Below are 22,129 nucleotides of genomic sequence, written 5' to 3'. Positions count from 1 at the left end.
TCCAACAGTTCTGTCAGTTGCTTTGGATAAAAGTGTCTGCTAAATGCCTATATTATATTTGATTTATTACGTACCGGAGAATATGAGTTTCTCTTTCATGATGTTGACGTCTCGGCTGGGCCGGCGAGTCACAGCACTCAGCATGATCTGCTCTGGGTTGTAGTTCTGCATGCCACTCATCCTCCATCTGACAGGGCGACAGCACACCGTCAGAGACACATTTAGAGTCAATATAAACATAGTCAAATGATGAATACATATTGATAAATACATATCGATGAATACATATCTAAATGAAACAGTGTAACTGAGTACAAGCGTTAGAGCTTCAGACACAAGTAAAGCACAAGGACAGAAAACAACAAAGCAACATGGGCCATGGGAGTCACCCCAGTTACCTGATCAAGTGATAGCTGACAGACGCCAGAGTGCAGCAGAGAAACGGAGCATGCAGATCAGGCAGAACAAAATCAGTCAGAACAGAGGACAAATAGGGAAGAACGAGAGAGAGGAGGGAATGAAAGAGGACATAAGAAATAAATATGATATGGACAAACAGAAGGAGAGAAATTGCCAGATGAGGAGAAGAGAGACAGGGCAGTGAAAGGGAAAGAGCAGAAGCGTCAGTTTAGAAGCAGAAGGCTACGCAACACAAAGTTCAGAACACACAGACCTTTACATTTTACACAACAGTCCTGAGAAACACTTAGTACATCAGACTAGACAATGGAGCAGAGCAGACATATCACTGAAGTGTGTGCACCCAGCTTTCATCGGGGATCAGTGTAGTAGAGAACTTTGCATTGTTATTGCAATACTCTGGAAATACTCAAAAGTGTGAGGGTGAGGGGTATGCTGCAAATACACAACCATTCACAGCTAAATGAAAGGAGATTCAGTTTGATCGTAATGGAAAATGGGTACTTACTTTTGAAAGATGAATATTCCTGTAACTATGGCGATGGAGACAAGATCTGAGGTGATCCAGACTAAGCAGTATTCATATGGGCTCTGTAAACAAGAACAGCTGTTCAGAACCAACATCCACCACTAGATCGCAGCATCACCACAAATATACTGTACCTCTCATCATGATGAACATGCGATGACGATCAGAACATGAATGAAACTACTTGAGTTTTAAGTCCTAGTCTCGAGCTGTGTCCTTGGGTCTGCTGCTGTGTCCCCATGCCTCACTTCACTCTTACCCAGCTATTCTGCTGTTCCCTAGTCACTATCTGTACTCTCCCCTGCGGTCCCCAGCCTCTCTGTGTTGCCTTGCCTCTGTACTGTAGCAGTTAAAAGGGGTACCCAGTCATAGAAAATTGACTGTTACACTCATGGGTATCTTCCATACGTCTATACTGTACTAAAAGTGTAGTTATTGCAATGAAGAGGTGTAGAAGGAGATTCTTACCATGAGCCAGATGGGGTAGGGCACCTTGCGGAGGACCTGGGGGGCGTCGGAGGAGACAGAAGGCACTCCGCTGCACCACAGCACTGAGTAGAGCCACGGCTCATTCACCGGGTACACCATCACACTCATGTTGTTCACCAGGAAGTCCCTACAAAGATAAATAGTTATTGGACATGCTGGCCTGTGAGTAACCAAAACGCAGGGTGAGGTTAGGGATTAAGATGAGATTCTAGGACTTTTTAGATTACATGATTGGACCTCCCAGATAACATTTTGGACAATCCCAGCAGGTGAATGGTTAGGGTTAGAGTTTGAGTGTAACAGTAGTATGTCTTACTGAATGTCCTTGTTACTGGCCTGTGAGTAGCGCAAGGTGAGGCTGCTGATGCCCCTGTGTCTGAGCTCCTCCACTGACAGTTTCTCTAAGGAGGTCTGCTGTAACCCCCTGACACGGCCCCTGTCTGTGTCCGGGGTCCACGTCACCTAAAAGAACACAGGGCACAAGACACAGGGTAAGAGTCTGGACCTGCTTTTTGATTTACACATCTCTACCAATGTTGCTAAGGACTCAGTGACAGATAGATACACAGAAAGTCCTCCTCACCCTCTTCTGTGATATCCCAGACCTCTGGACGGCCCACAGGGTGTCCATGATCCAGGTCTTGTAGTGTGGGTGTTCTGGGGGAGGTCTATGGAGGTTTAACAGGGCTGAGCGGTTGGCCCTGGCTGTCAGGCGGAGCATCTCTACCAGGCTACACACTGTTAGGTTCCCCATTCGGTTCCGGTCCCTCCCTGTCAGAGACCCAACCGTCCAGTAGGGGTCGCTCTGGAGAGAGAGGGAAGAGAGGTGTTTTATTTGATGAAGTGATGCAAAGTGGAGTGAAAAAATATACTTGGTGTGGGAGAGGGAAGGGTAGACTAGAGAAGGGGAGAGACTAAGAGAAAGAGCAATACAAGGAGGGAGAGAGACATATACCCAGTGAGAGGGAGAGAGAGACAGAGGGGGGAGAGAGGTACCTCCAAAAACCACTGCCCCGCATTTAGAGAGCGAATCTCTGTCCAATTGAAGAGAGAGGCGTCCTCGTGCTGTTTGTCTGGAAAGACCTTGGCGATGTTAGTGGTCCTTCTCAGAGTGCGGTCTCGCATCAGGAAGGGCACCCCGTCCAGACTGTAGAGGAGAGTTGGGACCACAGACTGACATCACTGAACCAGTAACACTTATGTCATTTATGTCACTGCTTTTATAAATAAAATAAAGAGGTTCTGTGGCAATTGGAGTATTAAAATGGGCCTGTAATAACAGGCTATAATGCACTAGTGAAAAGAAATGGATGTGAGATTAAAATGGTCTTAAAACAAGTTGACTACGTCAAAGGCAGGGTCAGAATGGGGGTGTTTAGATTTTCTCCATAACCTTTTACACGCTGTGAATGTTGCTATGGCTTCACTACAGAAAGGCCCACCCGTCGTTACCGGTCTACTGTAGAGAACTCATTACTCCTAACATTAAGGTGGTAGGGTGGGGTTAGGTTATTGGCTGGTAGAGTATGGTTGGGTACCTGATGGAGACGTCGGCCTCCAGGGAGCTGACCCCCTGTTGCAGGGCCTTGTTGAAGGACATCAGGGTGTTCTCTGGAGCTAGCTACAGCACAGCACAGGACACACACACAGACGGGGACAGAGAGAGACAGGAGGTACAATGGGTTATCATGGGTTGTTAGAATTTGATGGCAGTCATTTGAGCTAGTGTTGGAAAGGCAAATTATTTCAGCTTTAAAGAAATAGGAAATAGGTTAGCAGCCGACTACATGTGGAGATTCCTTAGGATCTACATGAAGCGGCTAGAGAGTAGGGGACAAGAAGATGTTTCTGTAGGGGGACACGGACTCACCATTGGAGCCCCCCGTCTTCCAATGACATCAGGTCGAGGTTTGAGGCTGTTCCTGTCCATGATGCAGGGTGAGGTGATGGCAAGGGGAGCCATGTAGAGGACCAGCAGGACACTTAGGTAGACAAGCAGCACAATCATGTGGAACTCTGGGAAGGAGGAAGACCATAGAGTGAGGACATTAGGTCCCAGATTTCTGACTGCTGCTGCAATCATTGTTCATTATCAAACATCTTTATGGTTATAATGATAAAAATCATGAAGTAATGTAATAATATTGGTATTATTGGTATCCTGAGTTACAGTGAAAACCAATCAAAATCCAACACTTACTGGTTCTCCCTGCACGGATCACATGTCCAGCAACCAGCCAACCCAGCGCTGTGACAGCAGCCAGAGCTCCTATGTGCAGGAAAGGACCTGTGGACTGAATTACAACACAGGAAGACAGGAGTTTTATAACCTTGTTCTCACACACACACACCACACAGAGAGAGAGAGAGAAACCAACAAATAGAGATGTAGACCTGTAGCGATATAAGAATGATGTCCCATTCGTCCCCCCACACATCACTGATGGAGACCACACCACTGACAGTGGTGATCAAGGCAGCCAACACACCAATCTGTGGGGACCAACACATCAACAGTTTGATTTGTTCTACACATTCCTATGCAGGGCTAACAGTAACATGGTATTCATTTCCTCATCAGTAGGTCAGAGTTCATTTGAAGGCCTACCTTGTGGATCCAGTAGAGGTTCAGTTGCTGTCCCAGTGAAATATGACAGAGTGCTAAAATCTGGATAGAAACAGAGCCACAATCAGGTTAGATCTTACTGAACCTGCAGCAGCAACATGTGTTGTACTGTGTGTACAGGCATTTAACCAAACATGAAACTTACTCACCATTAAAAATGTTATGTAACTAAAGCCAACTGCGGTGGTTGCGAGAATGGGGACAGTGCCGTCCTTCCATTCCCCAGAACGGTTGTATAGTAACCTGAGAAAGAGAGACAGAGGGTGGGGAAGGTGAGCCAGTGTCTTAAGAAGAGGACCAGCCCTGATAGGAGATAGTGAAATATGCACACATTAAATTACTGATTGAAAACTGCTCAAAAGAGAGACTGCTTCTGGAGGACAGAAACAATGGTGCAAACTCAGCTCACAGCCACTCTGGTAAGGAGTAACTTACACTCACCAGTTGAATTGGTTGTAGTCATTGTGGGCCTCCAACCAGAAGTAAGCCCAGAAGAGGAGCAGGGAGAAGGTGCTGCACAAGATGATGAACCATGCACATTCCCACTGGTGAACACACAACAGAATGAAGAAATGTACTTTCTATAAACACTTAACATAACGTTCCACAACTTTCAGCTTAAACAATCACACAACGAGTAAAACAAGTCTAAAACAAATTACCTCTTAAAACAAAACAAAAATACATTTTTATGAATTTCCCCTTTGATTGATAACATAACTTCCACCTTTCATCTGTCCTCTGGCATGACTGGCTTGAAAGTTTGGTCAGATTACCAGGCACTCCCCCATTGTAATTGACTGGATTGAGGGGGGTAAAACAGGTCAGGGGCGCATGCAGAAAGGGAACAAGGTTGCGAAATAGCACATTTCCCAATTCTAATTATTTTATTGAGGGGAAATGTACTTACTGTGACATGTGGTTGTCTCACCTAGCTATCTTAAGATGAATGCACTAACTGTAAGTTACTCTGGATAAAAGCATCTGGTAAATTACTAAAATGTAAATAAGTAATTATGAAGAATATGGAATAATGTTATCTGTATTCATGAAATCTCTATCTGCCACGTTTTACAACGTTTGCGTACTGAATGTGGCCCATGTCAGACCACAGCCAGGTGGAGTTGACCACTGATCAGCTTTATCTCATGCTGGCCAGACTAGTGCTGCATCTCTTCCACATCTACAGTCTATTATTAGAGGCCTGGCGATAATGTGTAGACACGTGGTAGTTAAGAGGGGAATACCACATTAACACTTACACTGCACTCAGAGGAAAGGCTAGGAATCTCATCAGTGAGGCCTCACCTTCTGCTGGTTAGACTTAATGCATAGGGGACAATAGGAGAGTAGAGGGCTGCTGTTTTAATGAAGTCTGGTTTCTGAGGTAACCAGCACACTACTTCTGTTGAGGCAGTCAATTACCTGGTCTCACACAATACTTCACAGCTTTCACAAGACTCTCTGTGTGTGTGTGTGTGTGTGTGTGTGTGTGTGTGTGTGTGGTGTGTGTGTGTGTGTGTGTGTGTGTGTGTGTGTGTGTGTGTGTGTGTGTGTCTGTACAGTGCTGTGAAAAAAGTATTTGTCCACTACATAAGTTTCTCTACTGTGGTATATTTTTTATATTGAACATTAATCAGATCTCCAACCAAAATTTAATATCACATTAAAAAAAGAAACTTGAGTGAACAAATAACAATTACAAACTTATTTCATAAACAAAGTTATGAAACACCAAACACCCCTGTGTGAAAAGTAATTACCACCTGACACTCAACTGGATGTTGTGCCACCTTTACCTGCAATGACTCCAACCAAACACTTCCTGTAGTTGTTGATCAGTCTCTCACATCGCTGGGGAGGAATTTTGGCCAACCCTTCCATGCACAACTGCTTTAACTCAGCAACATTTGTGGGTTTTCAAGCATGAACTGCTCGTTTCAAGTCCTGACAACGTTAGTGGGGATTAGGTCTGGACTTTGACTAGGCTATTCCAAAACTTCACATTATTGCTTTTTAACCATGTTCATGTTGACTTGATTGTGTGTTTTGGATCATTGTCTTGCTGCATGACCCAGCTGCGCTTCAGCTTCAGCTCACAGACAGATGGCCTGACATTCTCCTGTAGAATTCTCTGATACAGAGCAAAATACATGATTCCTTCTATTAAGGCAAGTCGTCCAGGTCGTGAGGTAGCAAAGCATCCCCAAAACATCACACTTCCACCACAATGGGTGACTGTTGGTATATGGTTCTTACTGTGGAATGAAGTGTTTGGTTTTTCGCCAAGCATTATGGGACCCATGTCATCCAATATTTTCTGCACCTTTCGCAGACAACACATTACAGTGGGTGATCATACCTCTCACACACCTTTAAAACCCAAGGGGGTAGATATATCCACACAGTAGTTCCTGAAAACCATGAAGTCCAACCAGTGACCCCAGCCTGGTTCTTCTCCCTGAGCTCCATAGACCATCTGTGGTTACTGGTTTATCAATAGAGGGGTGATGGGGCTCAGAGTTAACTCTTAAGTTTCACTGAAAACACTCTCCTACTGGACAAACACAAAGTGCACATTAGCACATTTCACTGTTTCTCAACTCTGGTCCTTAGGTACCCCCAGTCATATTGGGCAAACAGGAAGTATCCCTATGCCGAGTCGAAATGAATCATTTTGCAGGCATCTTTTCACCTCTCCAGGTGTAGTCTTTTTTTGCCGATATGTGAGATACATCAACCAGCCCAGTGCACAGCCAGTCACAGTGGAAGTCATTTTACAGTATAGTAGGGCCATTTCAGACACAACCATAACCAACCACACTATCGAGGATACAGGAAGTCAGTCTTTAGCACGGTGTCATTGTCACCAAGCTGATGACGTCTAATCCTGACGTCCTTCTAATCCCATCATTTCCTCCTCCAGACTGTGCCTCGGCTTCATTCTCCTTCCCTCTCTAACATCGTCACAGCCTGCTAATTATAACCCGTGATAGACAGTGCTGCCCTGCCACACCGTTTCATCTATTGAGAAGAACACTGATTAATCACAATGAAGTAGCCAAGTCAGAGAAACAGTATGACTGCCTATCATTTCCGGCAAACCTCCTCAGACAGACGTGCACATCTCACTTCTGTATGATACAGTACTATGCACACTTATTATCCTATGGATTTTGCCATATCAGGTGCATGGTACTACATGAAAATATGTACATAAAAATAGGACAAATATAATTTGTGTCTCAATGACAACTGATGGAGCTATGAATCCAACTCCAGCTGGAAATGGAACTTGTTCAGCATGGGCTGCTTTATGGTTTGCTAGTCTTGAGCGAAAGCATTTCTAGGTCATTAATTACTAAGTTCTCTATGGGCTTGAAGAGCAGGACAGAGGTAACCCGTTTCTGAGAAATACCAACCTACCACTCAAAGTAATACCACTAAGTACCAGAAGAGAAAGCAATGATATGCAAACACAGGAGGGTCAACTCAGGCCTGGGAATCACAGTAGCACTATCTCAATGGTCAAGTCAATAGCAGAATTAACTAATAATAAGAGCCAGAGAGATAGGGATGTACATGTGATTCTCATTGATGTGTATTTGGATGATATGAATGTCTGTGTGCATGAGTGTGCACGTGTGTGTGTGTGTGTGTGTGTGTGTGTGTGTGTGTGTGTGTGTGTGTGTGGCTTTGTAAATAGAGAGAGGGAAAGCAGGTGTGCAGCTGTGTGTTTGTATTTTTCCTCTTGGTCAGCACCTCATTACTGCCCCACTCACACTTTCCCTACTAACTGGCCTAATTTATGGACAACATACTGGGTTTTTGTAGTCCAATGACAAGTTAAGAACAGCAGGAGCGGCTCTGATACTCCAGTCTGCATCACACACAGCTGGGAGTCTGGGTAGAAGCATTATATTAAAACACCCCCATTGACTTCAACAACAAGCTTATGGCTACCAATGCCTGCCATAAACCTAATACCTCCCAGTGAGCAAAGTTTTACAGACCACTATTTACAGAAAATGTCATTTGAGTTACATTTAATAATATTACATTTTTAAAGTATGCTATTGGATAAATGTAACAATTTAACAAGGGCAGTAGCTATAATAAAGCTGTCTGTCTGTCTGTCTGTCTGTCTGATAGTACACACTGACCTCTATAGCAATGCACACGACTCACTCTACACTCTGCCCCCTTCTAGACAAGAAAATACAGTACATGGTAACATTTTACAGAAAGCTGACAGGTATAACACTTTATTACTTGTTATAAGCACCTATGAACTATAATGTCTTATTATAAGGCTTATAATATGTCATTTCTCTCCAGGAAGCATATATCTAAAGGTAGGGGTCATTCAGGCAGGCTCTTGCCTGGCAGGCTGACTGATATTGTTGTGCTCAATCTCACACGTGTCAGGTTACTGTATATAAGTCCCCAAAACTATTTCATTGTTCTTTCCCTGCAGGTGATACGTCTCCTGGATTTTTTTGCTTACAAACAAGCCTCACTATCAGTGTTGGAAATTCATCTGTCACTCGTGATCTGAACAAGACAGTTCTTCAATTAACAGACTTCTGTTGTGTAGTGACATTTTTACTACTGTTGCCAAAGCCACTCACTGCTCCTAGCCCTACACTGCCCAAATACCTACTTTCATGACAGTGGCCTAAAATAAAAGCTAAGCAAAGTTTTGTAAAAAACTGTCCACTGAGAGCAAGGCTGGTTTCATCATTTAGCTCAACACAGCTGCTGACGTTTGCCAAGCTTTTCATTGCTTACACTAAGTAGCCGGACCATAAAAACATATCAGACGGTAACCAGTTCATGAAAGATCATTCTGGTTTAAACATAGTGATTCCACTTCACTTTGGTACAGGGAGCTAAATCAGGTGCTGCAGTAGTGCTAATAACAGCCTAATAAACAGGCTAGCCGACTTTTGTTCTACATTCTGTACAGAGACACACACACACACACACACACACACACACACTGCTTGTGAAGGTGTATCAATCCCTATATCGGTAACTCATCATTATCATTGATGATTTGCGGTCTCATGCTCTCAGTAAATGTCCGATGAGGAGATCCGAAGCGTTTTCTATTGAGCTCAAAGCCTAGTTATTAATGCAAGCTTTATTAACGCAGGCTTTCCAGCCATGCATCATTAGCACAGATCCCCTGTTTTGGCCTCAATCCATGTGGGTAAATAGATATTATGTCTTACAGTCATTCAGTACGGGTTATAGATGTTTTACTCCTTAAAGGGGCATCAGTTTGTCTCAGTTTGATTAGGTGAGTGAAAGGGCATCAGTTCCTTTGGAATTTGATACTGAGGCCTAGCTTTCCCCAGTCTGTGCCCCATGGCGATGAGAGGAGACAACAGGTCTCTCTGTATATCACTCCCTTTAATAATAAGTCATTTGACTGATTGAGGACAAGAGTGGTCCTCCATAACAAGTCCAGGAATGTTGCCAGCAGGTGCAATTAAAGGTCAGGACAATCTAACTCTCAGATATTCCATTGATTGGTATGAGAATAGAACATACCAATACACCCATAATTTGTCCACAACAGAACATCTTGTGACATTTGCAGAAGTCTTTACTCTCACCTTGGAGCTGTTGTCATGGGAACGCTGGTAGCGTTTCCAGCGGCAACCATAAATCCCAGTGAGGAAGGACAAGCACAGCTGCTTCTCATAGACCTGCTGCAAGGGTTGGTGCTTCACCATGCTCCTTCAGCCTCGGCTCGCCACCGGTCCGCTAGCATCCCACACTGAACAGGGAACACTGCAGGGAAAAAAGACAGGAGTCAGAAACATATTGAAGATAATTCAAGACTGGAGAAATCATTTTGAGAGGAGAAAGTAGAAGGAAAATGTGAAAATATTATAACTTGAAGATAGGCCAAAAGGAATTTGTTGTCAGAGTGTTTGTGTAGAAGACCATTTATTACATTTTCCAGTTACTCAACATGGTGCCTGTCTTTTCATTAACTGAACTCCATGGTGATCGTTGTGAGGAACAACCAAAACCCTACAAAACCTGCATGAATACTGTGACTTAGTCATGTAAGGGGTAGTCGGGTTGTGGATCGGTTGCTCTCTCTGCTAGGGTTGGGCGGTATCCTGATTTTCATACCGGGTATACAGTATTTTATATATATATATATCATTCCTGTACAATAATGGGTATACAGTATTATATATATATAGCGCCCCTTGTGTGCACTGACGGTAATACTGTATACCCATTATGGTACAGGAATGGTATGAAATTATATATATATACACCCCCCCCAATTCGGAAAGTATTCAGACCCTTCATGTTTTCCACAATTTGTTATGTTACAGCCTTCTTCTAAAATTGATTAAATATTTTTTTCCCTCATAAAGCTAGACACAATACCCCATAATGATGAAGCAAGAACTGTTTTTCAGGTTGGATAAGGAGTGTCACTGCACAGATATTTTCAGGCCTCTCCAGAGATGTTTGATCGGGTTTAAGTCCAGGCTCTGGCTGGGCCACTCAAGGACATTCAGAGACTTGTCCCAAAGCCACTCCTGCGTTGTCTTGGCTGTTTGTTAAGGGTCGTTGTCCTGTAGTCTCCCAGTCCCTGCCTCTGAAAAACACCCCTACAGCATGATGCTGCCACCCCCATGCTTCACTATAGGGATGGTGCCAGGTTTCCTCCAGGTGTGACGCTTGGCATTCAGGCCAAAGAGTTCAATCACTGTGTTCTTGGGGACCTTTAATGCAGCAGAAATGCTTTGGTACCCTTTCCCAGATCTGTACCTCGACACAATCCTGTCTCGGAGCTCTATGGACAATTCCTTCAATCGCATGGCTTGGTTTTTGCTCTGACATGCACTGTCAATTGCAGGACCTTATACCGACAGGTGTGTGCCTTTCCAAATCATGTCCAATCAATTGAATTTACCACAGGTGGACTCCAAGTTGTAGAAACATCAAGGATAATCAATGCAAACAGGAGTGAAGGGGTCTGAATACTTTCCGAATGCACTGGGGGGGTTGGGGTCCCAACAAATTACTAGACAATTCCCATAGCGGACACTAGCTAAATGCTAAGAAGCGCAAGCAAACAAACACATTTCAAGGACAGACAACCCAGCTCATAAAGTTATACAAATATCTTGAAAGGCTACACTTAGTTTGCTGCACGCACAAAACAAATATTAGACAGCAGGGATGTTGATCCAGGAGGGAATTGATTGTCTGTTATAACCAAGAAGCTTAATAATGTCATCTAGCCACTTAGCTAGCAAGTTAGAAAACCAAATACGTAGCTGGACCCCTGAGCTGCAGATAACTTATTTGGCACATCTAGTTATAAGGAGTGGCATAACACACGGGGGGGCTTAGAGCTTTAGTGGGCCCCTTTAGTGGGACGGTATTGAAAATCATACCGTCTGTATTTCACATACACCGGTATATGGTATATCGCCCAAGACTTCTCTTGGCAACCAAGCACACATCAGCATATTTCACAACGGCCTGTTAAAATAACAGTATACCCGAGAAAGAGGCCCAGCACGTCCAGCTCCCATTCACTTCATCCTTCCCAAAATATTGGTTGTCTTGGTTGTGTTTAAAAATGTCCTCTTGGAAAACTGTCACGGTCATCTCCCTCTTCAAAGTGGGTGACACTCTAGACCCAAACTTCTACAGACCTATATCTATCCTACCCTGCCTTTCTAAGGTCTTTGAAAGCCAAGTTAACAAAAAGCCAGATCACCAACCATTTCGAATCCCACCGTACCTTCTCCGCAATGCAATCTGGTTTCCAAGCTGGTCATGGGTGCACCTCAGCCACGCTCAAGGTCCGAAACGATATCATAACCGCCATCGATAAGAGACAATACTGTGCAGCTGTATTCATCGACCTGGCCAAGGCTTTCGACTCTGTCAATCACTGCATTCTCATCGTCAGACATTCTCAACAGCCTTGGTTTCTCAAATGACTGCCTTGCCTGGTTCACCAACTACTTCTCAGACAGAGTTCAGTGTGTCAAATCGGACGGCCTGTTGACCGGACCTCTGGCAGTCTCTATGGGGGAGCCACATGGTTCAATTCTCGGGCCGACTCTTTTCTCTGTATACATCAATGATGTTGCTCTTGCTGCTGGTGATTCTCTGATCCACCTCTACGCAGACAACACCATTCTGTATACTTCTGGCCCTTCTTTGGACACTCTGTTAACTAACCTCCAGACGAGCTTCAACGCCATGCAACTCTCCTTACGTGGCCTCCAACTGCTCTTAAATGCAAGTAAAACTAAATGCATTCTATTCAACCGATCGCTGCCCGCACCTGCCCGCCCGTCCAGCATCACTACTCTGGACGGTTCTGACTTAGAATGTGGACAACTACAAATACATAGGTGTCTGGTTAGACTGTAAGCTCTCCTTCCAGACTCACATCAAACATCTCCAATCCAAAATGAAATCTAGAATCGGCTTCCTATTTCGCAACAAAGCCTCCTTCACTCATGCTGCCAAACATACCCTCGTAAAACTGACCATCCTACCGATCCTCGACTTCAGCGATGTAATTTACGAAATAGCCTCCAACACTCTACTCAACAAACTGGATGCAGTCTATCACAGTGCCATCCATTTTGTCACTTAAGCCCCCTATACTACCCACTACTGCGACCTGAACACTCTTGTTGGCTGGCCCTCGCTTCATACTCGTCGCCAAACCCACTGGCTCCAGGTCACCTACAAGTCTCTGCTAAGTAAAGCCCCGCCTTATCTCAGCTCACTGGTCACCATAGCACCACCCACTCGTAGCACGCGCTCCAGCAGGTATATCTCACTGGTCACCCCCAAAAGCCAATTCTTCCTTTGGCCGCCTCTCCTTCCAGTTCTCTGCTGCCAATGACTGGAACAAACTGCAACAACAACAACAACAAAAAATCACTAAAGCTGGAGACTCTTATCTCCCTCACTAACTTTAAGCACCAGCTGTCAGAGCAGCTCACACATCACTGCACATAGCCCATCTGTAAATAGCCCATCCAACTACTTCATCCCCATACTGTATTTATTTATCTTGCTCCTTTGCAACCCACTATCTCTACTTGCACATTCATCTTCTGCACATTCTACCATTCCAGTGTTTAATTGCTATACTGTAATTACTTCACCACCATGGCCTATTTATTGCCTTTACCTCCCTTATCCTACCGCATTTGCACATGCTCTATATAGACCTTTCTACTGTATTATTGATTGTATGTTTGTTTATTCCATGTGTAAAACTCTGTTGTATGTGTCGAACTGCTTTGCTTCAACTTGGCCAGGTTGCAGTTGCAAATGAGAACTTGTTCTCAACTAGCCTACCTGTTAAATAAAAGGTGAAATAAAAACAGAAATAAAAAATTAAATAAATACATTTGCACACACTGTATATAGACTTTTTTTTCTCTATTGTGTTATTGACTGTATATGTTTGTTTATTCCATGTGTAACTCTGTGTTGTTGTTTGTGTCGCACTGCTTTGCTTTACCTTGGCCAGGTCGCAGTTGTAAATGAGAACTTGTTCTCAACTAGCCTACCTGGTTAAATAAAGGTAAAATGAAAATGTTTTAAAATCCAAAGAGAGTTATTTTCATTGAAGATGGAAACATTTCCTAAAATGTCAAACATTTCTGTTCTGGAGTCAATGACTGTCCTTCGTTTGTTGTATTACTCTTTGGTTCAACATGTTCATCTTGACAATCATTTAAAAAGCAGTATACAACATTACCGTAAACAATACCTTTGAAAGTGGCTCAATGCAACTACTGTAGTATGAACCTTTCTCATGGCTTCATATTACATAGACACAAAAAAAGGGTCAATTGTCTACAGAGTCGATTTTGTGAACCAGTGACCTTTAGTTATCTTTCTAGCTGCAGTTGGACGCACAGCCAAATTAGCCAAGAAGCCATAGACCAGAAGTATTAAACTGTAACCAGAGCACACCTCCAGGAGTTAGTAGTTACAGTACACAAACACCACTCAAATATTTATGAGCAACAAACAAACAAGAAACTGGAGAGGTCCCTTGACATAGCAGAGATGGCAGGTAAAACATACTCACATGATGAATATAAAGCTGGGTAAAGCAGCCTAGTCCCATAGTAAATGAGTGAACAATTTCAAGTTTCAGCCTTCCCATCAATTATTATTAACTCGGCACCCAGAACCAAATTAGCTGAGGCTGTCACAAGAGCCTACGCCAAACCACATGATACACTTTCCAACACTCAATAAAAGTATTGATTACTTCTAAAACAGAACATGATTGCACTTTTGGTCCATTATATCTTCTAGGCGGTGAAATAAAAACAGGTCTCACAGCTGGAGATTGCATGTGGCTGGCTAACACAGATACAATTTGTCTGTGACCATCTGGTTGTCTGGGAACCCTAACAAAAAACTACAGTATGAACACTTCCAACATCAGTGATGTCGTCCACACAACATATTACTAATAAGGCAGAGAAGCTACATTGTCGAGTTGTCACATCATTCAATAAGAAAAATACTATAGCGAAACTAAAATGTTAAATGAGTAGTTCACTATTTTACATATTCCTCACCCTGAAAGTAGTCTATGGGCCAGAAGAAACTGCAATCCATGGTTCAGTTGCCTTTAAACAGCCATTAGAAAACACTAGCTAACTTTAGCCACTGCTAGCTAAAAATCTATGGAGGTGATGGGGGCTTGTGATCATGTTATATAAAATGAAGTCCAAATTGCCTGAAATCAGTTCAAATCAACTCCATATTTGGTTTGATAGTACTTAAAAGTGATTCAGAAATAAAGAAAATGTGCTCACATGCCCCCATCACTTCCATAGATTTTTAGCAAACGGTGGCTAAAGTTAGTTAACCCTAGGTTTTGTGTTGAAGTCAACATACCCAGAAGAGGATGGAAACTAGCTGTCCTCTAGATACACCATGGTGTTACCCCAGAGATTGCTGTTGAGGCTACTGTAGACCTTCATTGCAAAACTGTGTTTTTAGCAGCTATTTGGTGACATCTGAAGATATAGTTTTATCGAAAAACCTTTTTAATGTTTAAATATTTATATTTTAATGAAATTCACTGAGTAGGATGGTCCTTCCCTTCCTCCTCTGAGGAGCCTGGTATGGTCGGTGTCGATACTTTCCCGGTTATCGTCGCAGCTCTAAACATCAGCAACATCAGCAACATCCTCTTAGTTTTTCTCGACCTCAAGATGAAAATCAATTCTACATGAGAACTAACGTTATCAATCATTGCCAACAGCTACATTTCCACTATCTCCTCTACTCTGTTGATTTACCATGCCAACCTAAATGAGATAAGCACGGAAATATTGATTGGTCTTTTTAATCACACCAGCGGACCGGGTGAGCGTCAGTGTTCCCTCAGTGAATGGCTGTCACATGAGGACATAGAACAGTGACAAGAGTCCATTTCCTGGGTAATCTTCCCAGACAAAGAGAGCAGAACATTTTCCCCTGATTCTTATCTCCTAACAGACAGATTCTCAGAATGGAGAAACAGAGAGAGAGAGTGAGATTGAAGATGTGAGTGGCTGGAAGGTGCACGCGCTTAGAAAAAAGGTGCTATCTAGAACCTAAAGGACTTCTTCATCTGTTCCCATAGGTCCTGTGTGGCTCAATTGGTAGAGCATGGCACTTGCAATGCCAGGGTTGTGGATTTGATTCCCATGGGGGACCATAAACGAATACTGTAAGTCTGGGTTAGCAGTGGGTTTGGGTGGGTGGGTGGGGGGCTTCACTTGGCTTATCGCGCTCTAGCGACTCCTTGTGGCAGGCTGGGCACCTGCAGTCTGACTTCAGTTGAATGGTGTTTCCTCAGACACACTGGTGTGGCTGGCTTCTGGGTTAAGAAGTGTGGTTTGGCGGGTCATGTTTCGGAGGATGCGTGACTCGACCTTCGCCTCTCCTGAGCCCATTGTGGAGTTGCAGTGATGAGACAAGATTGCAATTGGGAAGAAAAAGTGGGTAAAAAAAAGTGCCCATCAAAGAAGGCTCAAGGTTATTGGCCACAGATAAAAAGACTTCAAATCACATTATATCTATCGTAGCTTTGATTGGACTGATCATGTCAACATCATACTTTCAAAATCTTAGAAAGCAGTCATTATCATGAGTCAAGTCGACAATCTCCTGGCCAAATTATAGATAAAACATATCGGTGCTCATCGGCTATTGCATATTAACATTACACAACAAGTTGTAAATGGCAAATTCAACAAGGAGTGGTTTGGAAGGAATCAGTGGCTAACTGCAAGCTTTGCAAAGCAGTCACTAGCCTGCTATTCAGTAGAGAGGGTGTGTGGTCCATGTCTGGGTTTAAGGGTCTCTTTTCCAAGCTTAAAAGGATAAATATTCACTCGCAACACACCATGGGCCAGAAAAGGTGGCCCATGACTTCTGCCGCGTTCAAAACAACTGGAAACTCGGTCCTGGGAAATATCAGACTTTAGTGAGTTCAAGACAACTGGGAACTCTGGAAAAAAAATGAGATCCGGCTGGGAAAATAAGTTTTGATCGGTCATCCAACTCGGAATTCCAAGTCGGGAACTCGGGCCTCTTTCTAGAACGCCGACCTGAAGATCACTGACGTCATGATTCAACCTTGTTTTTTCCCCCCCCAGAGTTCCCAGTTGTCTTGAAAGCACCATAAATCCAGAGAATGCCAGACTTTGATGACAAAATTTGGCCACAAGAGGGACCGCCGCACCAACTTCCTCTTCAAGTGAGCACAGCACAAAGTGAGTCCAAAAATGTATTGTATGCTGCTGCATATATTATGTAATATGCCAGGGAGATATGTATACTGTAGCTAAGCAAGTAATACTAAGTGTATGTTGTGTAGTAAGCTGTTAGTAGCCCATGTACCTCACCCTAATAATTTGGTCCCTTTCCCCCTCTACTGTTCTGACTTGGTGGTGCACATGTAGCCTATAGCCTGTTTTAGAGAAATATAATCATTGAATATTGTAAGAGCTTTCTTTGTCTGTTTATATGCCCCTTATTTGTCCTACGGGTCTGACTTTGTGTACATGGGAGAATACTATAAGAACAGTCTATGTTCTGAATTGTCGCTGTACATTTCAAAATGATGGATTGCCTCTTATGCGCTCGTCGTCATCTTATGCCATAGTTTGTCCATCTCAATTGTCAGTAGAAACCACATTTGTTTAAGCAAGTCAGCCATATCAGCTATGTTTTTTAAATTTTTTTAAAGGCAGTAAATTAGGCTGAATGAACTGTTTCGCTGTGTGCTTAGGGTCGTTGTCCTATTGGAAGGTCACCCCAGTTGGATGTCCTGAGTGTTCTGAAGCAGGTTTTCATCAAGGATCTCTCTGTACTTTGCTCGGTTCATCTTTTCCTCGATCCTGACTAGTCTTCCGTCCCTGCCACTGAAAAACCTCCCCGCAGCTTGATGCTGCCACCACCATGCTTCACCGTAGGGATGGTGCCAGGTTTCCCCCAGATGTGACTCTTGGCATTCAGGCAAAAGAGTTCAATCTTGGTTTAATCAGACCAGAGAATTTGTCAAGGTCCTCAATGCCAGCAGCCCGGAGTCGCCTCTTCACTGTTGACGTTGAGACTGGTGTTTGCAGGTACTATTTAATTAAGCTGCCAGTTGAGGACTTGTGAGCCGTCTGTTTCTCAAACGAGACACTCCAATGTACTTGTCCTCTTGCTCAGTTGTGCACCGGGGCCTCCCACTCTTTCTATTCTGATTAGAGCCAGTTTGCGCTGTCCTGTGAAGGGAGTAGTACACAGCGTTGTACGAGATCTTCCGTTTCTTGGCAATTTCTCGCATGGAATAGCCTTCATTTCTCAGAACAAGAACAGACTGTCGAGTTTCAGAAGAAAGTGCTTTGTTTCTGGCCATTTTGAGCCTGTAATCGAACCCACAAATGCTGATGCTCCAGATACTCAACTAGTCTAAAGAAGGCCTGTTTTATTGCTGAATGTAAGCCTACATTGAACCCCACACACTTTCAGCTACTGTAGGCTGAATGATAGAACAGTTATTTTAATGTTAAAATGTTATGGGATACATTTTCTCCATTGTTTTTTTTATGGTAGACCACTTACACTATGATCAAATAACTGGAAATTAAAGTGGGTACAGCCTCAGTGTTCACAAGTAAACACGCGCCAGAAGTTGCACAGAATTTTCACAACATTCAAGTTTGCGCTCAGCAGACCTGAAATTTGCTCAGTGCAGAAACATTTTTTGAGGGAACATTGCCCCAGAGGATATTTATATTACTCTAAGATGAAAATAAATAAAAATATCCTACCTAATGACACTCTTCCAACTGTATTTTCGATTATCCTGCCTACACCCCATAATTTAACTGGCTACTGTAGTCCCCTTCAAGTTTGTTTAGCAATGATGACATGCTGGCTAGGATGCGCGCCATAGAAATAGAATGTATAGGACGCACAGTTCACAATCTGGGTCTACATAAACAATTATTATTACCAAACAGTGTAAGAAGTATAAAGTCAATAGTGCTTGTAGAGAAGAACATGTTACTTGCAATTGCCAGTCTAGCTTTTATACCAATAATATCCTAATTAGCCTGTAAACCCACACAAAAGAGAAAGTAAAACAGCTGACCACTAAAACCCTTAGAACAATGAGTTGGCTATACTGTACATACTGTACCGACAAAGAGAGACATCAATAGTATTGTGGCATGTAGCCTATCAGTTAGAATTTTGAGCCAGTACCCGAATGATTGCTGGTTCAAATCCCTAGCCGACAGAGTGAACAATCTGCCTATGTGCCCATGAGCAAGGCATTTAATCCTAACTGTTCCTGTTAGTTGCTCTGGATAAGAGCATCTGCTAAATTACCTAAAATGTATGTGCCATCATCAATACGGCTTATAAATTAACATGATTAATGATCCCTGAGCCTGTTATATTTTATGTTGTACAGGCCTAGACCTATTTATTTTCTTGATTGTTGTACATAACATTGTCATGTATTTATTTTCTGTTTCTCTAGAGACAATACAGACTGGTCTCTTATCGGATCACCCTGGAGTGGATGCTGAGGGGAGAACATCTAGGTCAAGGTCAACGACGGGTACTCCCAGCTTCTGTGGTGGCAGCAATTACATCCAACCACACTGACCCCAACAGCCAGGAAGTTGAGGAAATTTTGAAGAAATAACATTGTAATTCAATAATTCTTTATAAACAATTTAATGTTATTATAAAACAACAATTACACAGTTACTATGCCATTCACACTGTCACTCAGACGAGAGATTTACAAACATGTTCCTGGGGAGTAGCCGTCTTGTAGGTTTCACTCTAACAGGTGATGTTGATTAGGGTTGGATTGAAAAACAATAGGACAGTAGCACTCTAGCTAGAAGGTCTGAGAACCGTGGGGTTATGTAAAACAAAGGGAAGATCCCAATTTGCATCCTCTCTCCTTCTCAAAACACATTGAATGAGAAAGCCAGAGGACTTCTCGCTTTCTCATCCAATGTGTTTTGAGAAAGAGACGAGGACGTGAGGATTATGCAGTTGAGAACTTCAAACAGAATCCTACTCATGACTCCATGTGCTGGCTCATGCCTGGGAGGCAGCCCGGTTCCAAATTTTCACATGGAGTAAAACACACCTACCTGGGCGCCCAGGCCAGATTAATCGATTCCCTTCATTGAATAGAACGGGTGTTCTCATTCAAGACAATGATGGCATAATGGGTGGACTGCCGGCCATTGCGACTGTACCCATAGGAGCAAAGCAAGAAGTAAAAGCAGGACATGTATAGGGCTTTTGCAGTGACCGTATTACCGCCACACCGGCGGTGACGAGTCATGAAGGCAGTCAAATTCCATGTGACCGTTTAGTCACGGTAATTAGGCTTCTCCAAGCTCTGATGCTGCTAATGGTCATTAGTAGCCTACCAAACTTGCTAACTGCCTGGTTCTCAGCACTCTATTGTCCCTCTAATCACTCTGACATCAATGCAAATGAAATTTAAAATCAATTCAAACTTCATGAGAGCCAATGATCTCATGTTGTGCAACATTTCCATAGGCTTGGCAATTGCGAGAGAAAAGAGTGATGCCCTCTTCTAAATAGAGGAAGATCTCATTAGCTTTCTATAGGCTAGGCCTACTATATTTATTTCTCAACTTTCCTAATATTAATCACATTGCTTATCTTTACAACAGGAGTATATATTTACAACAGGAGTATAGCCTGCCTCGCTGGCATGAAAATAAATCACGGGAAAAGCTTCCTCCATTCGCTATTTATTAAGTGCATAGATGACATGCATTTTTTTCCCCACTGCCCGTTTCGAGACAGGTGCATGAAAATGGCCCATTTTAAATCAAAACAAATTTCACACATATATTATTTAGTATATGTAAAGACAAGATTAAATCAAGAATAGTCTGATGGGTGACAATCACTTGTGAATGATAAAGTATCACTTTTTGTGTGACTTTTTCGAATCATAGTCGTACACCTCATGTAGCCTAGTCCATAGGTCTATATGTTTTGTAAATGTAAATGTTTTGATAAGGTTTGTAATCACAACTAAAATGGCCAAAAGAAATCTTGAAAATCACATAAATCCGCTTTTCGTCACACCCTGATCTGTTTCATCTGTCTTGTGCTTGTCTCCATCCCCCACCAGGTGTCTCCTATTCGTCCCCATTTTATCCCCTGTGTATTTATACCTGCGTTTTCTGTTTGTCTTTTGCCAGTTCATCTTGTTTTGTCAGGTCTTACAAGCGTATTTCCCATTTCTCCAGTTATTGTTTTCTAGTCTTCCCGGTTCCGACTTTTCTGAGCCTGCCTGCCGTTCTGTCCCTGATTGACTCTGCCTTGGATTACAAACCTTTGCCTGCCCTCAACCTGCCCTTTGCCTGCCGCTTTGTATAATAAATATTCTAATAACCAAACTATCTGCCTCCGGGGTCTGCATCTGGGTCATATCCTGAGTAGTTATAGTACGAACTGGCCATGACTGACCCAGCAGACTCAGACAAGCTCCGCAACACTGTCTCCCTCCAAGGAGCCACCATTGGAAGACATGAGGAGTTACTGCATAACCTTGTGGAGGGACTCCATATCTTGGCGGAACGCCATGACCATGCCTTCCATGCATTGTTGGAACAATTCTGTGGACTATATACTAGGCAGCAAGCCACAACAGAAACCTTCCAGACTCCCAGTAACCCCTCTACCAGAGGTGCTTCTCCCCAGCCTACCCCAGTTTCCCGAGAATCCCGCTTACCTCCTCCAGGAGCACTACGCTGGGGATCCTGGAACCTGCCGGGCGTTTCTCTCCCAGTGCTCCCTCATCTTCGAGCTACAGCCATCTTTGTTTGCTTTGGATCATTCGAAGATAGCGTATCTTATAACGCTGATGCCCGGGAGGGTGCTCGCCTGGGCTAGGGTGGTGTGGGAGCAACAATCCACCGTTTGCCTTAGTCTGGAGGATTTCATGACGTAGGTAAGCTGTGGGCCATACAGGGAGTCTCCCATCTCCTATTACTCGCACTCCTCTCTAAATCTCTCTGGGTGCTCATGGACTCTGGGGCCGACAGGAGCATCATGGACGCTACCCTGGTGTTAAAGCTGGGCATCTCCACACAACCCCTCTCCATTCCCATGGACGCCAGAGCATTGGACGGACGCTCTATTGGTAGGGTCACTCACAATACGGTTGCCATCAACCTGTGAGTGTCAGGTAACCATAGTGAGTCCATGCAGTTTCTACTCATTGAGTCTCCTCATGGTTTTGGGATTGTCATGGCTCCAGGGGCACAACCCCCTGATCAACTGGGCTACAGGTTCTATCCTGGGTTGGAGCCCAATCGGTCACGCACATTGCCTCAAGGCGGTGCAGCCTGCCCATGGGCATTCTCCTGCGGGCTTGGGAAAAGCCTCAGACCTCTCAGCGTTCCCGCAGAGTACCAGGACCTCCGGGAGGTTTTCAACAAGGCCCGCACCACATTTCTTTC

General features: G+C 43.6%; 1 protein-coding gene across 2 annotated transcripts in view; it reads right to left on the bottom strand.

Moving 5' to 3' along the window:
- Nucleotides 1-22,129, bottom strand: part of LOC106603555 (glycerophosphodiester phosphodiesterase domain-containing protein 5) — a 41,991-nt gene that overhangs the window by 2,994 nt on the left and 16,868 nt on the right. For both annotated transcript variants that reach the window (XM_014197402.3, XM_014197401.3), the window contains exons 2-15: nt 9,689-9,866; nt 4,506-4,609; nt 4,214-4,307; nt 4,047-4,106; nt 3,833-3,931; nt 3,639-3,732; nt 3,309-3,454; nt 2,977-3,059; nt 2,435-2,585; nt 2,022-2,243; nt 1,755-1,900; nt 1,418-1,565; nt 929-1,011; nt 75-187 (exon numbers count right to left, since the gene is read on the bottom strand). In XM_014197402.3, the coding sequence (XP_014052877.1) occupies nt 75-187; nt 929-1,011; nt 1,418-1,565; nt 1,755-1,900; nt 2,022-2,243; nt 2,435-2,585; nt 2,977-3,059; nt 3,309-3,454; nt 3,639-3,732; nt 3,833-3,931; nt 4,047-4,106; nt 4,214-4,307; nt 4,506-4,609; nt 9,689-9,808 (1,663 nt within the window). In that variant the 5' untranslated portion in view covers nt 9,809-9,866. The remainder of the gene's footprint in view (nt 1-74; nt 188-928; nt 1,012-1,417; nt 1,566-1,754; nt 1,901-2,021; nt 2,244-2,434; nt 2,586-2,976; nt 3,060-3,308; nt 3,455-3,638; nt 3,733-3,832; nt 3,932-4,046; nt 4,107-4,213; nt 4,308-4,505; nt 4,610-9,688; nt 9,867-22,129) is intronic.

Source organism: Salmo salar, chromosome 04 (assembly GCF_965601325.2).
Source record: "Salmo salar chromosome 04, fSalSal1, whole genome shotgun sequence".
NCBI lineage: Eukaryota > Metazoa > Chordata > Actinopteri > Salmoniformes > Salmonidae > Salmo > Salmo salar.
The sequence above is the reverse complement of the archived record's forward strand: the minus strand, read 5'-3'. Positions and strand labels throughout refer to the sequence as shown.